Here is a 15,308-nt window from a genome sequence, read left to right on the forward strand (position 1 = left end):
CATCAAAGTAATAGTGATTTCATATTTATTGATTCATGTTAAATAGATCAAACCAGGAAATAAATTCACAAATATACAAATGAGGGGGGGTAACTGACAGAGATCATTGAGCAGCATGTACAGTCCTGTCCTGGTTGTACTGCTGAATATTTTTTTTGTCTTTGATTTTTTTTTAAAACTCCAGCAGTGCATACTTCCATCATATAACCATTTCAGTCTGTTTCACTCTGGCTTAAGTGATCTTCAACCACATACTGTTAAATAAGGCCACTAAAACAACACAAATGAAATTATTTAAAGTTCATTTGTCATCTCCTTATCAAAGCAGATGAGCCCTGTGTGGGAAAAGAGTGACAAAACCAAGAGAGATGGATGCATAACAACTTCAGAAGCACCCAGCTGCACAGAACCATTAAAACTAAGGCAGATTATTCATATTCAAATGAAATATCATTTCACACTGCATTTAAGGAGAGACTTAGCACCAGCTGTACCCACTGATCACCAGCAGAACACACAATTGTAACTCACAACACAAAGGCTACTTAGGTGGAGTGGGTGTGAAGCTTGTGTTGTTAGTCCAGGAGTTCATCTGTCTATAATGGCTGTCTAAACAGAGTTAGACAAGAAAATTATGGTCCAGCTAGGTAGTCTATGAATAGGAGTTGTGAGACACTTTCCCTGGACAATTAAAGTCTCAGGAGTCAATTTTTCAGGTTGGAAAATCAGGAATTCTGTATAAATCTGCACAATTCAAATCCATAATTTAAATACAAATAAGAGAATATGATTGTTTTTGTAACTAGGGTTGAACTATAGTATTCAAATTTAAATTGTTTACATTTTTGCTGCACAGTAGCACTTACATGGTTTCTCTCTTATTTTTGCTTCTGTGTCTCGTCAGAAAGAAAATAATTCAAATGTGTTACCAAACTCAGATAATCATCAGGTGCTGAACAGTCTTCAGCCTTGACCACAGTCTCTGGTTGTAAAGGTCTCCAGATCCGAGTTCATGCCTGGTTCTGATCATCCACAGCCCACTCCATCAACTCCTGTTTCTGTCTCTCTGTTCTCCCCCACTTGGTTTGAAACAGAAATCAGATAGAGCAATCAAACCTTTCATCATAAACATTGCATCCAAGCAGTTCTCCTGACCTCTGTGACGTGGCGTATAAACTCTAAGATGAGGCTCTGTGTGAAAGCCCAAAATGCTGTCACACCAGACCTGAAATTAAACTTTTTACCACACTGAGAAGCTGAAGGATTACTCTCCTGTGTGACTTCTCATATGTTGTATAAGGCGACCTTTCCGTATAAATTTTCTACCACACTCAGAGCAGCTAAAGGGTTTCTCTCTATTGTGCGCAAACATATGTTGGGTCAAATAATCTTTAAAGCTAAAGCTTTTACCACACTCAGGGCAGCTAAAGGGTTTCTCTCCTGAGTGAATTCTCATGTGTTTGGTCAAGCTTCCTAGCTGAGTAAAACTTTTACCACAATCAGAGCAGCCAAAGGGTTTTTCTCCAGAGTGAATTTTCATGTGCTTAGTCATACTTCCTTGCTGGGTAAATCTTTGACCACACTCAGGGCAGCTGTAGGGTTTCTCTCCTGTATGAGTTCTCTTATGTTTAGTGAGATGATCTTTTTGATTAAATCTTTTACCACACTCAAAGCAGCAGAAGGGTTTCTCTCCTGTGTGAATTCTAACATGTTCTGTCAAATGACATTTTCTGTTAAATATTTTACCACACTCATAGCAGATATGTGATTTCTTTTCTCTTCTCTTATTTTTAGTTTTTTCCATGGAGTTTGAACCCGACTGGTGTTCTCTTTTGTCCCTCCAATCATCACTGTCATCAGTGTCAAGATCAGTAGAATCTATCGTCTTGACCTGAATATCTGATTGTAAATCTGGATCGAAGTACCCGTCTGCTTCTAGATCTCCACAGTCCTCTCCATCAGTCCCTGTTTCCATTTGATCAGTTGGTTTTTGATCAGTCTTTGGGGATTGAACATTATCTTCATCATCTTCACTCTTCACAAGAACAGGGAAAAAAGTGAACTTTATGACACCAGCCTCCTCTGGCCCTTGAAGCTGCTCTTCCTCCTGATTGTTCCACAGTTCTTCAGGTTCCTCTTTAATGTACAGAGGCTCAGTAATCTCAAGGTTAACACTGGAGCTTCCCTCCTGTTGCTCAGGTGGAACCTCTTCTTTAATCACTGAAACCTGTTGTACCTCCTCAGGAAAAACTAGAAGAAAGAAGCCCACATAAAGAGAAATTTATTTTAGCATAAAACTTTTGTCAAAAACCTTTGCAGATACATGCAGTTTCTCCAAAACTCATGTTTCCAGACCTGCTGGTAGAATGGTGAGTTAAACTACAGAAAGCATGTGAAACAAATTAAGAAATGCTCATAGAAATGCTTTATCCATAGATAAAAGAGTATGGCATTTTGAGAAATACATGCAACTTAAGAAAGCCAAAGCAACATGGTGGTGCACTGAACTTTGTAGCTTTGTAGACCCACTGTTATATCCACTAAATATAACAACAATAATAAAAAGCCCCCACTTGTAACTTTGTTTGAATCCATTTATCATTAACAGCCACATCAGGAAGACCAACTTTCTCATACTGTTTAGGTTTCTCCAAACCAGTTCCAGTGTCCTCATTGCATCCTCTTGGTAGTCTACATGAAGCTCTATTTATTTATTTTAAACATCATTATGTTTTGCTGAAATAACAATTGACTCAAAGAAAGTCAACCACTGTGTACCTGTCAATTATTCACAAGCTCACTGATCACAGCAGTTACTAGCAACAATTATATACTAAGACAGGGGTGTCAAATTCAATCACAGCAGGGGTTGGATTCTGGATTCAGGACTAACGTGAGGGTCTAACAGGGTCACCTTTTTAGCCATAAACTGTCAACCTTGTTTCATCGGTAATAAAATATGAAGAAAAAAAAAAAACTTAACACTGATGATAAACGGTTTTGACATTTTAAAAGGTTAAAAAGATGAGTTTAAAGGCTCACTATCTGATAAAATTAAATTAATTAGTTCAAAAAGGTCAAAACATGAAATTGAAATTGAAAACAATGTTTTTTTAATGGCAAACATATTAGAAAGAAGTCAAAAGCATGAGTTTAAAAGGTCAAAATATGAAATAAATTTGTAATCATGAAATTAAAAGTCAAAATACGATTCAAAATGTTAAATTGTGAGTCTAAAAGGTCAAACTATGGGATTATGAAGGCAAAGTTTGGAGTTGATAAAATGAGGTAAAATACAAAATAATTGGTTAAAAAGGTCAAAATATGACTTAAAAATAAGAATTATGAATCTTAAAGCTCAAAATATGATATGAGAAGTCAAAATCAAGAGTTGAAATGCCCAAAGCATGAAATTAAAAGTCAAAATCCTATGTTTGAGTCCTAATTGTGAGATGCAAAATTGAAAATGTGAAATCAAAACACAAATTAATTTCTTTTCCCACATTCCTGACTTCTTATCCAAATATTTTTACTCCTTACTTTTTCAGATTTTATGACTTAACAAGGATATTTTAAATCATCAAGGGTAAGTTCACATTTTTATACTTGAGGAAATCTGCAGACCTCAGACTGATGGGACAGTTATAACAGAAATATGAGATCATCTTGCGGGCCAGATTTAACTGTTCCATGGGCCGGATTTGGCCCCCGGGCCTTGAGTTTGACACCTGTGTACTAAGAACTTCTTATACTTGTTTATATCTTATCTTGTAACGATAACAAGTAACAGGATCCACTTGTTTCAGCCCATACCATGCAATTTACCTGAAATTTGTGTCAAAATACCAGTTTTAAACTTTTTTGCAGCAGAGATGTTATGCATGACATATGCAAACATTCAAGTGCCATTTTTTTCAAGAATAGACTAAAAAAAAAATCCTACTTTCTTAATTTTTTGTAATTTTTTTCTGATCAAATTTAAGTGACACAAACCTTTCAATACAACAATTCATATCCAATTTGTAATCCAAGTCAAAATCATCAGAATTCAATATTTTTATAGAATTGTTCAGTCCTTGTTTAGGAATAAAAGAAAGTTGAGGAATAATCATGAAGGAAATCACAATATTAAGGGGAAAAATCGCAATTTGATTATTTTCCAAAATCATTCAGCCCTAGTCTGAACATACATTTAAATTTATTAATCCTTTACATTTTGTAATTCTGTGATGTAACCATTTCAGAAAGGTGTGTGTGTGTGGGGGGGGGGGGGGGCCTCTCTTCTGAAAAGTAGCATCAGAGACTATACTGTAACCAAAGATAATTTCTCATCCAGTCAGCTTTATATTGCCTTTCCCTGCTTCATCTCAAAGATATTTTTATATTGTCATGACAGGCATTGTTATTATCACTCTTTGGAGTAGTATTGGGTCTAATATTAGAAGCTGTGAATTGTACTATACATAAATATTGAGTACAAAACGTGATCGTTCTAGTTAAGCCATTTTTCCATACAAACAACACAAACAGATTTAAACAGCTAACCGTGCGACCCTTCAGTTCAGTGATCCACAAATGCTCACACCTATTCCTCATCTCTGTACATGTTTAGACATATAATATGTCAGCTTTAGTGAGGACTGCAACACAACATCACACACCTCGGTAAGTTACCACAATGACAGGTCCTGGTTCACAGTTAAACACAGACACATGTGGTTAACCCCTACCTGGACGACACAAGTAGTCCGTTTGTATAAAACACAAACTGCGTTCTCACTAAAGCTTTACCTATAAAATAAAGATATTCTCACCACTTCACTCATGCTAAGATCTACGAAACCCATCCCCATCACCAAATAACTGTCAGCAGAGTTTATGCCCAGAAAATAAATCGGTTTCTGTGGCGAACACTTCGCTTTGTGTGGATGTCAGCCTTAGCTAAATGCTTAGCTCCCTGAAACAAGTTTATAAAGGAAGAAAGGAAACAAACCCGAAAGATCCCGAGACCAGGACATTTTAGTCTCATCTATGCGCCAAAGAAGGAGCAGAACTGTCAGCCCTGAGCACTTTTACGGGATTACTTCAGTCCTAAACGACGCTGGATCGTCAAAAGATGCTAAATACACTCTGCGGCGAAGCGCGTCCTAGATCCGGAAACAAAATACCACTTCCTGTAAGCTCATGTGACCTTCAGAATAAAAACAGAGCTTCAAGTATCATGCCGAGAATACCCTTTACTGATTCCCGTTTCCCCAACACCTTTATTTTCTTTTAGGTAGCTCTAAGGAGAGGGAAGCTCTTAGAGTTGGTGGATGAAACCTTTTTAAACAAAAAGTGCCATTTGATCATTCTGAGAAAAAGAGACATACATCCGAACGCCTTTGCCATTCATAGATGCACTGATAAGAACAACTAACGATATGATGAAATCAGAAAACAGCTTTACCACTGCGAGTACTATGTCAATTTGGGATCACACTTTCAGCTATCGATCATTGTGACTGACTATGTGGCTAACCATGGTTGCAGGATTGACATGTACATATAAATACTTTCAACATTTAGTCCGCTTCTCCAGCAAAGTGACACAAATTGATGGAATCTTCCAACTAAATCTCTCATTGTAGAGACACTGGCTCTCTGGCTTCAACGCTGAAATTAAGCTACCAGCCCAAACTTCACAATGAAAAATAAAAGAATAACAAAAATCGAACTCAGGAAAGAAAAGTGCAATTAGTTTGACTGTTGTTATTTGTTTTTTCAGTTTATTACCTCTGAAGTCAAGGTCATTCTTTCTAAAACATGTGATTTAACAAGGAAGTGTTGGTGCATTTTTGTAAAAACCTTTTACAGAACTTATATGGTCTCTATCTGTGTGTGTTGCTGTTTTGATTCAAGAGATTATTCCAGGTGAATGTAGAACCACAATCTGAGAGGTCAATCAACATCATTAAATCGCATTACTAAGGAAAATTCTTAGTCAGAGTCAAAAATTACTTATATTCTGTGGTTTCCTTTAAATTAGCAGTATCTTTAGTCTCAAGATCAAAAGAGTCTTCTGTCTTGGCCTCAGTCTCTGGTTGTAATAATTCTCCAGATGTGAGCTGTTGGCGGCTTCTGATCCTCCACAGTCCTCTCCATAATCTCCTGTATCTGACGTCTGACCTTCAACACATTTGGGACTTTTTTTTTTTTTTTTTTTTTTTTTTGCAAAAATGCCAAGCAAACCTTTGGTCACAACTGCCACAGAGGAAGTTTTCTCTTCTTATTGATCTGTATTGTGAAGTGACAGACAAGACTTTCTGTTTAATATTTTCACACTGTAAGAGCAGCAGAAGGGTTTTTCTTCCTTGCTGATTTTCAATTGGTCCAGACATTTGGTTAAATCTATTACCACACTAAGTACAGCTGAAGCGTTTCTCTGATGCATGACTTCTCATATGTTGTGTCAGATGACTCTTTTGGTTGAATTTTTTGCCACACTTAGGGCAGCTGAAGGGTTTCTCTTCTGTGTGAATTAACATGTGTCTGGTCAGATTTCTATTTTGATTAAATCTTTCACCACAAACAGAACAGCTGAAGGGTTTCTCTCCTGTGTGAATTATCATATGTTTTATCAGATTACCTTTATGGTCAAACCCTTTACCACACTCTGAGCATCTACGCAATTTCTTATATTTCTCAGTTTTTGCGCTCTTATTTTTAATGTATTTCACAGCGATTAAATTTGACTGGTGTTCTGTGGTGTTTTCCCAGTCTGCACTGTCATCAGTCTCAGCTTCAGAAGAGGTTTCAGTCTTCTCCCCAGTCTCTGGTTGGAATTCTCCCTTTGGATCAAAGTGCCTGGCTGCTTTTGGTTCTCCACAGTCATCCTCATTATCTGCTGTTTCCAGCTGCTCGGTTTGTATTTGATCAAGCTGTAAGGACTGAGGTTGCTCTGCATATTCTCCACTATTCTCTGGGACAGGAACAAAAGTGAACTTGATGATATCAGATTCCTCAGGCCCTTGATGAGGCTCTCCCATTTGACAGCTCCACAGCTCCTCTGGTTCCTCTTTGGGAACCAGAGGATCAGTAATCTGCTGGGTACAACTGGAGCTGCTTCCCCGTTGCTTAAGGAAAACCTCTTCTTTACTCTTTGAAAGCTGCTGGACCTCCTCAGGAAAAACTAAAACATAGAAGCAAAAAATTAATGGAAAGTAATTTTGACGTTAAACAATACTTGCAACACTTGCCCTCTGGAACTTTCATTGTTTTCTGTAATGATGGACTTGAAGTATTTGTCATGTATTATTTGACCTCTCCTTATTTGCACATTTTGTTAATAATATATGGTTTATTTTAATACATTTTCAGTGCACCTACTGGTGCATCTGTGCAACTGAAGGATGAGTTTCTTTTTGATATACAGTGCTTAACAAATTTATTAGACCACACAAACCCTAACCAAAGTAAGGTTTATGCCACAGCTGCCCTAAATTAACAGCATTGGTATGTAGAAGCTCTTTAACCCAAATGATATTTTTAATGCTAAAATATCATTATTATTGTTATCCATGAATTTTCAAATTTACTGATTTACAAAAAAACTGAAAAAAATAGTAAAGCACATTCATATTTCTTGATTAATATGTCAAATTATAGTTATTTACTTGCATTCCCAAACAGAAAAAAATCATTTTAGAGGTTGAATGTTATGCTTGATTAATTTCTGACTTCTCAGAGAAGCCCAGAGAGCTGGCTCTAATTTGGGTGAATTCAGTTTGAAATTCCTCATTCCTGTTCAAAATGGTAAAACATGGAGAGCTCACTGAAAATGAAAGAGTCCGCATTAAAGCACTTCATGATGCTGGATGGTCTTTGAGACAAATATGACAGGTGGTCTAATACATTTGTTAAGCACTGTACATACAAATAACAAAACATATTGGGAAAACTACTCATATTGAGTTAATCATCCATTCCATAGAAACACTCCCAAAACATTTTAAATAAAAATAGAGCACAAATTCCAATCATTGCATAAACTGAAATGTATATATTTTAAGATGAAACATTAAACATTTGAGAAAGCATTCATATTTTTCTCTAGTTTTGTTTTTTAATATCCCTTTGTGTGAGTGTATGTTGTGTTTTTATGTATTACTTCTGTTTTAATCTAAACTTGTTGCGATAACATCAAATCAGGAGACTAACAGAGACTCTACGGACATGTTTAGACCATACAGCCTGGGTTTGTTTCAGGACGAATAGCAACAGTCTGGACACGTTCAAAGAGGCTGTGATGGTAAATGTCCATTTTAGACATAAATCCAAACACGTAAGGCGAATTTGAGCTGCTTGAATGATAGAAATACCCCCGGTTTATACACGTACATTTTCACTATTGGTTTTCAGTCACATGAATAAGTTCTACAATGCACGTATGCACGTAAAACCCCCACAACAGTCGGCAAAGAGGTTTTTAAGTCCGTAAGAGGAGTAATATTATCGGGAGCTGGCTGCTGCCAACACCGTGCTTTGTTGATGTGAACGTTAGCTAAAGATTTACACAAACACGTTTTCAGAAAAAGAAAGAAAACAAACCTGAAAGGCCCTGACACCCGGACTTAACTAATACTTAAAAGGGTCAAAAAAGGAAAGAGAGAAGTCCACGAGAAGTCCACCCTACGGCACACTGGAACGTCTACACAAACAACCTTCAAGACCCGGAAACAAAAACATCGCTTCCCAGAGACAGGTCTGGCCTTCAGAATAAAAGTAGAACGTCAAATATCCTTGTCTGTTTACACTTAAACATCTCTGTTTCTTCACATAAGGGCAACACTAGTCAGCTTTGAACATCGAGATGTGCTGAGAGTAAAAGAGGATTCTTAACCATTGCACTGGCGCCATAACTGTGTTTTTAGGACAACCAACCAACCTGTTTGGGAAAACAACAACGGAGACAACCAGCGCCCTCCAGTGTCCTGTTTTAAAATCGCAGTGACAGACTAACATTGAAAAAGAAACAGATATTTGGATTTAAAAGCTATTTAAAACAAATTTAAAACTAAATGGAAAAATATTGGAATCTATTAGTTAATGTTAATGTTTTAAAGGCAAACTTAATCTGTTTTAGTAATTTAGGTTTTATCTTTTTCTGTTTTAATTTTAGATTTATCTTTTAGTAGTTCATCCTTGTTTTACCGTCTTTTCCCAGGTGTTTCATTTCCCTGTTTTAGCATATTGCCGTTACGTTTTAGTGTTTTTATTCTCATTACAGCTCCCTTTTATTATTTTACACTTTAACCTAACCTCCTCTTTTAAACCTTCAAGATGGTGTTTCCTCTGTGCGTACTGGGTACATACATTCACCTGTTCTACTAGTGTCTTATTTATGATGCATTGTTGCCAATACTGTGATAGGATTGTGGGGGGTGGAGCAGAGTGGGTTTGGGTCATACCCCCTTTTATGTTCTTTTAATTTATCTGTGTGTAAAGCATATTGTGCTACATTTTCTTGTATGAAAAGTGCTATATAAATTAAGTTTGATTGATTGATAGGTTTTTTTTGTTTTTTATTTTTCCAAAACAAACATTAGTTCAGTCACATAATCATTTTTTTCCAGTCTTTTAATGTTTAAAAACATTTTTATACACACTATAATTTCCAAATCTTTCAAGCATTTTGACATATGAACCATTATTTCTCAATTAACAGTCTATGCCTGTTAATGACATATAAAAATGTTGTGACCCCTCTTACTGACAATAAAGAAATTAAGATAAATAAATCCAAACTCTATACAGCAGAACAAAATCTTTTAAACGAACATACCAACTTACAGAAAAAGCAAACCACTTTTTCAACATTCACACTTCATCTGAGAGTTTAAATTCATCTTGAGAAATAGTTATTACATGTGTAAAAGGAAAAAAAAATGACAAAAAAATGGATAGAGCCACCTGGTAGTATGATTTTAATACATTTATTAGACTCTTACTTTCACTCTGACAATGTTCGTATTCTTGAAGTCCATTTGAAGTCCTTTAAAGAGTGATTTTTGTAAATTAGTAAAGCAAAAAGAGAAAAAAAAATCTACTGATAAATCAAAAAGTGCTGTGTTAAAGCTATAAGACTATTATAGCAAAAAAATAAAAAAAAGGAGATCAATATTAGGAATAATGACAGAAGGAAAAACTGTAGCAGCTGAGTATGGACATGCCGAAACTTGTGAAAAAGTTCAGCCAAATGTGTAAAATACACTATGTGGAAGTATTTGGCCACACTTATAGTATCTGGACAATGCTTTGCCTCCAACTTTGTGGCAACAGTTTGAGGAAGACTCTTTTCTATTACAACATGATTGTGTCCCAGTGCACAGAGCAAGGACTATAAAGACATAGTTTGATGAGTTCTGTGTGGAAGAACTTGACTGTCCTGCACAGAGTCCTGACCACCGTTGGGATAAAGTTGAAATTGACAGCCATGACTTTTCATCCAACCTCATAAATGCTCTACAGAATGAATGTGCACATATTCCCCCGGAAAAACTCCAAAATTATTTCAAGATGGATACAATGCCATTACAGTCCCTGCTGGTGTAATGATCAGTTGGTCAAATACTTTTGTCCATTGAGTGTATGAGGAGATTTGTTTAACACTGGAAGAACCCATTAACTAAAAGGAAATGATGTTGTTGGAAAAAAGCAAAGTTGTTTCATTTTTAAATCACATTTTTAAATTTTATATGCTGTAATATAGACAAATGTTCTTTGCCTGTGTATTTTAAAGTTCAAATTTGGCAAACACATTTAGATTTCATTTACTGTTACTCATCTTCCCAGTCAATGCACTTGTGTCTTTTGACTGACACTGCCTGAGTAAATTTTCTATCACAAACACTGCAACTAAATGGTTTCTCTCCTGTGTGGATAACGGAGTGTTTTTTAAGATTTCCATGGTTTGTGAAACTTTTGCCACAAACTGAACAATTAAACAGTTTCTCTCCTGTGTGGACAGTCGAGTGTTGCTTCAGATTTGTATGTTGAGAAAAACTTTTACCACAAATGGAACATCTAAATGGTTTCTCTCCTGTGTGGACAAGAGAATGTTGCACTAGATTAACATGAAGAGCAAATTTTTTTCCACAAACTGAGCAGCTGAATGGTTTTTCTCCTGTGTGGACTCTCATGTGCGTCACCATCTCTGCTCTCCATATAAAATTTTTCTTACAAACTGAGCAGCTGAAAGGTTTTTCTCCAGAATGACGTCGCAGGTGGATTTGTAAATTTCTCTTGCTGGGGTAACTCTTGCCACAAACTGAGCAACTAAATGGTTTATCTCCTGTTTGGATCCCTCCAAAGCTTGGAGCACATTTGGAGGAGCCAACTGATGCATTTCCAGCGTTACATTTCATACCACTTACAGCTACGTGTTTCTTTTGCAGAGGGTTTGAACCTTCATGAGGTTCATCACTCTCCTCCCAATCACCACTATCATCAGTGTCAGATCCAGAAAAGTGTGAAGTCTCTTCAGGAGTAACCGGATGCAAATATCTGTCTGGATTAAAGTTTCTGTCAGCTTCTGATTCTCCACAGTCCTCTTCATCAGATTCTGTTTTCAAATGCTCTGTGTCTGTGTGTTTTGAGGTCTGAGGTTCATCACCATCCTCTTCTTCACTTTTCACAAGGACAGGATTGAATGTGAAACCGTTGATATTAGCCTCCTCTGCTCCTTGAAGCTGTTCTCTCTCCTGACTAATCCACAGTTCCTCCTGTTCCTCTTTAATGTGTGCTGGTTCTGGTGACTCCTCCTGGTTCACATAGGAGATCCTCTCCCGTTGCTCAGGGACAACCTCTTCTTTTCTCACTATAAGCTGCTGGATGTCTGGGGAGAAAAAAGTGAAACTTTTTTTGAAAACTAATTTGATGTTAGCATGTCATCAATGATTTTAACATCAGTGGTAATTTCAAAATATACTTATCAGACATATCTTTAAGGAAAAACTGAGAATTTTGACAGCTCTTAACAGTTATTGTAGGAACAACCACAGACACATGTCAAATGGTGGAAGAGCATGTGTGTTTAGGGAGAAACAGCTGGGTTATGTTTGGCCAAACTGTTAGGAGCAGATGTGGGCCAGAAATATCTGGTCAGATTTTTCTGTCCCAGTCCTTGCAACACATAAATAGCAGGATATATGTGTTATCAAATGAACTGCAAATGATACAAAACTCAGTGAAGTTATTAAACAATCTGGTTCTCAACGCTGATCAAAATAATCCTGATTATCATTTTGCAAAAATTGTGCAGTTGTACTGCAACTACAAATCCTAACTTTTGCAGTCAATTTGTGGCTGTGCCCTTTATTAAAACTGGAGTCATTACCTATAAAAACAAATATGGGCTACACCCCTTTTTAAAACCACAAAAGGTAAATGTGAACATGCTGGGGCACCAATGATCTAGCAGTTTCTCATGTGGTGCTGTTGGTACTCTTTGCTTCATCAAGTCCAGAGCCAACACTGACAGCCATCTACCAGGAGATCTTAGAGCACTTCACACTTCCATCTGATGAGAAGCTTTATGGAGATTCTGATTTCCTTTTCCAGCAGAACTTTAAACCTGCCCACGGTGAAGCCAAAACCATCAGAAACTGGTTTGCTGATCATTGCATTGCCGTGTTTTATTTGCCAGCCAACTTGCCTGACCTGAAACTCATAGAGAATCTCTGGGGAAATGTCAAGAGGAAGATGAGAGACACCAGACTCAACAATACAGATGAGCCGAAGACTGCTGTCAGAGCAACCTGAGTTTCACGACACCCCAGCAGTGCCTCAGCCTGATTGCCTTCATGCCACGTCCCATAAATGAAGTAATTTGTGCAAAAGGTTTTCTTTTTGCGAGGTGTAAGCCATAATCATCATTAAACAAAAAAGTCTTGAGATATTTAAATTTGAAATGATGAATCTAGAATACATGTTGGTTTCACTTCTTGAATTAAATCTTAGACTTTTCATGATATATTGTATTTTTCAGATGCTCCTGTATACAGTATATCAGCCATTACAATCAGCCATTATCTAATGCCCACCCAGGTTCACGGCAACATAGAAAAAAAAATTACATAACATTAAATATTTTGAAGATTAAAAGATTTCAGTCTGAAAAAGTTTCAGCACCACAACAATAATGTCAATAGTTTGCTGTTGTGTAGAAACTGACAGATTGCCAGATCAGAACCACGACATGGGGCATGTTTATGACTGATTATTGGATTTGATTTTAATGCAGATCACAAAGTTCTGTTTGAGGCCTTAATCATTTAACTTCATACACGTAGCATTATTTCAGTAATGCAATACAGTATAATACAATAGTAATATGTTTCTATTTGAGGCGTTTCTTTAGAAAAATCCACTTTCTTAAAGCTTTTAGAACAGCCTGTTTTCAGGTTTAATATCTGGTAGATGTAAAGGTGTGACTGGTTAAGTATTTAGCTTTGAAATGTAACGGAGAAAAGTGGAAGTGTGCTAAAAGTGAGTGGGCCTACCTTCGATGGTTACGTTCAAGTACTTCAATTGGTTAACAAATAAGCGCTTTTACCTCCGTTTTCACTCACAACATACATTATATATTACTATCAAACAGTCAGCAGTTTTAAAATCCAAAAGTAAAGTGGTATTGTTACAATGAGCTAACTGCGGCTAACAGGTTAGCTTACGAATCAGCAGTGATAGCAGTAAATCAGTTAAGTGGAGCAATAAAAAACAAACCTGAGATATCCTGAAACCCGGACATTCTAAACACAACCAATAGTCAGCTAAGGAGGACAAAAGTCAGCTCTGAACGTTTTCCTATGCCTAATCTGCTCATTCGGGACACTGGATCATCTATGCTAACTGTTCTGTGCGAGTTAGAGCGGCTAGGACCCGGAAACAAAAACATAATTTCCGGCACACTCGTTTGACTTTCAAAACAAAAGTAGAGTTTAAACTATTTCGCCTTGAGTACACTTTATCAAAATAATTAATCAAAATGACCCTCTCCTGTGTGCATCTATACATTAGGGAAGGTTTTTGTATCGGTTTGCTTTTGTCAGGTTATATCAAACTGCTTTCATACGTTTTACTTCACTCTCTCCCCACTTTGAACAGAGTTGTGGTAATAGCCCAGATCACTCAATAACATCTTCTCGGTATTCTGTTTTTCTTCAGTAGGGTTTACTGGCGATTGCCAAACAACGAAATGACACATTTCCGCCACCTACTGGTATGGAGTGTAAATCAGAATAATACTGCCACTTTCACTAAATGTAAAATAAAATAAATAGAAAAAAGTATTTTCTCTCAGTCAGCGTTGTCTGAGATACTGAAATAACACCCTGTTTTGTTATGTCTTTTGCAGAATATATGTTACATCCAAACATACATTTTCTCTCCAGAGATTTAGAATGAACTGTCTTCCTTCTGCCTCACACCTCCTGACAGTGCAGAATAACATTTCCTTCACCTTGTCCACATGCTTTACAGTTTCATCCAGTAATGTTGAGGGACGAAAATGACGCAGTGTCAAACTGGTAGCCCGATATACTGGTCACAAAGAAGGACACCCCATATTGCAGTGATGTGATTTCAGGGCTTTTACATCTAGTCCTAATATGGCGTTTAAAGACTGACGTTTTTAAATGACACACCATTAAAACACAATAAAGTACAAGTGTGGGCAGATGAGATTTTATTGTTAAAATGTGATCAATGAAAAAAAATCATACTACCGTGCTAACTTTATAATCTAAATGTACACATGGTAATCCAGGTGAGACACTGCATGGTTAAACTGAAAGTCAACCAAATTTAAGTCATGTATATGTGCGTTATATTTAAAAATATGATAAATTGGTAAAATGGCAGTGAATGTAATCTTAAATCACTGGTGAATGTCAGAATCTTCTTCAGTTCTGTGCAGGTGAGATTTGGGTAATGAGGCCAATTCTTCTTTCAGATTGGTCAAACTATTGATTAAATCCAAAATAACCTTATATACAGTGCTTAACAAATTTATTAGACCACCTGTCATACTTGTCTCAAAGACCATCCAGCATCATGAAGTGCTTTAATGCGGACTCTTTCATTTTCAGTGAGCTCTCCATGTTTTACCATTTTGAACAGGAATGAGGAATTTCAAACTGAATTCACCCAAATTTCTCACTGGGCTTCTCTGAGATGTCACAAATTAATCAAGCATAACATTCAACCACTAAAATGAATTTTTCTGTTTGGGAATGCAAGTAAATAACTATAATTTGACATATTAATAA

At 36.7% G+C, this 15,308-nt stretch overlaps 2 protein-coding genes across 2 annotated transcripts; both read right to left on the reverse strand.

The window, feature by feature from the left end:
• Positions 1-61: 61 nt before the first annotated feature.
• LOC121523876 (gastrula zinc finger protein XlCGF8.2DB-like) lies at positions 62-5,115 on the reverse strand. Its single transcript, XM_041808934.1, has 2 exons — positions 4,994-5,115; positions 62-2,250 (listed from the first exon to the last, which is right to left on the reverse strand). Exons 1-2 carry the CDS (start codon positions 5,016-5,018, stop codon positions 1,265-1,267), a joined length of 1,011 nt encoding a protein of 336 aa, XP_041664868.1. The 5' UTR covers positions 5,019-5,115; the 3' UTR covers positions 62-1,264.
• Positions 5,116-9,958: 4,843 nt separating this feature from the next.
• LOC121523867 (gastrula zinc finger protein XlCGF48.2-like) lies at positions 9,959-13,905 on the reverse strand. Its single transcript, XM_041808923.1, has 2 exons — positions 13,765-13,905; positions 9,959-11,875 (listed from the first exon to the last, which is right to left on the reverse strand). The coding sequence occupies exons 1-2, from the start codon at positions 13,787-13,789 to the stop codon at positions 10,818-10,820; spliced, it is 1,083 nt and encodes a 360-aa protein (XP_041664857.1). The 5' UTR covers positions 13,790-13,905; the 3' UTR covers positions 9,959-10,817.
• Between the last annotated feature and the right edge of the window lie 1,403 nt (positions 13,906-15,308).

The sequence above is a fragment of the Cheilinus undulatus genome, linkage group 16 (assembly GCF_018320785.1).
Source record: "Cheilinus undulatus linkage group 16, ASM1832078v1, whole genome shotgun sequence".
Lineage (NCBI taxonomy): Eukaryota > Metazoa > Chordata > Actinopteri > Labriformes > Labridae > Cheilinus > Cheilinus undulatus.

Excerpts from the sequence above, each read along its gene's own strand:
- LOC121523876 (XM_041808934.1), bottom strand. The coding sequence starts at position 5,018 with ATGTCCTGGTCTCGGGATCTTTCGG. Across the intron at positions 2,251-4,993 it reads CTGGTCTCGGGATCTTTCGG|TTTTTCCTGAGGAGGTACAA; the intron begins GTTTGTTTCCTT and ends TCTTTCTTCTAG.
- LOC121523867 (XM_041808923.1), bottom strand. The coding sequence starts at position 13,789 with ATGTCCGGGTTTCAGGATATCTCAG. Across the intron at positions 11,876-13,764 it reads CGGGTTTCAGGATATCTCAG|ACATCCAGCAGCTTATAGTG; the intron begins GTTTGTTTTTTA and ends TTTTCTCCCCAG.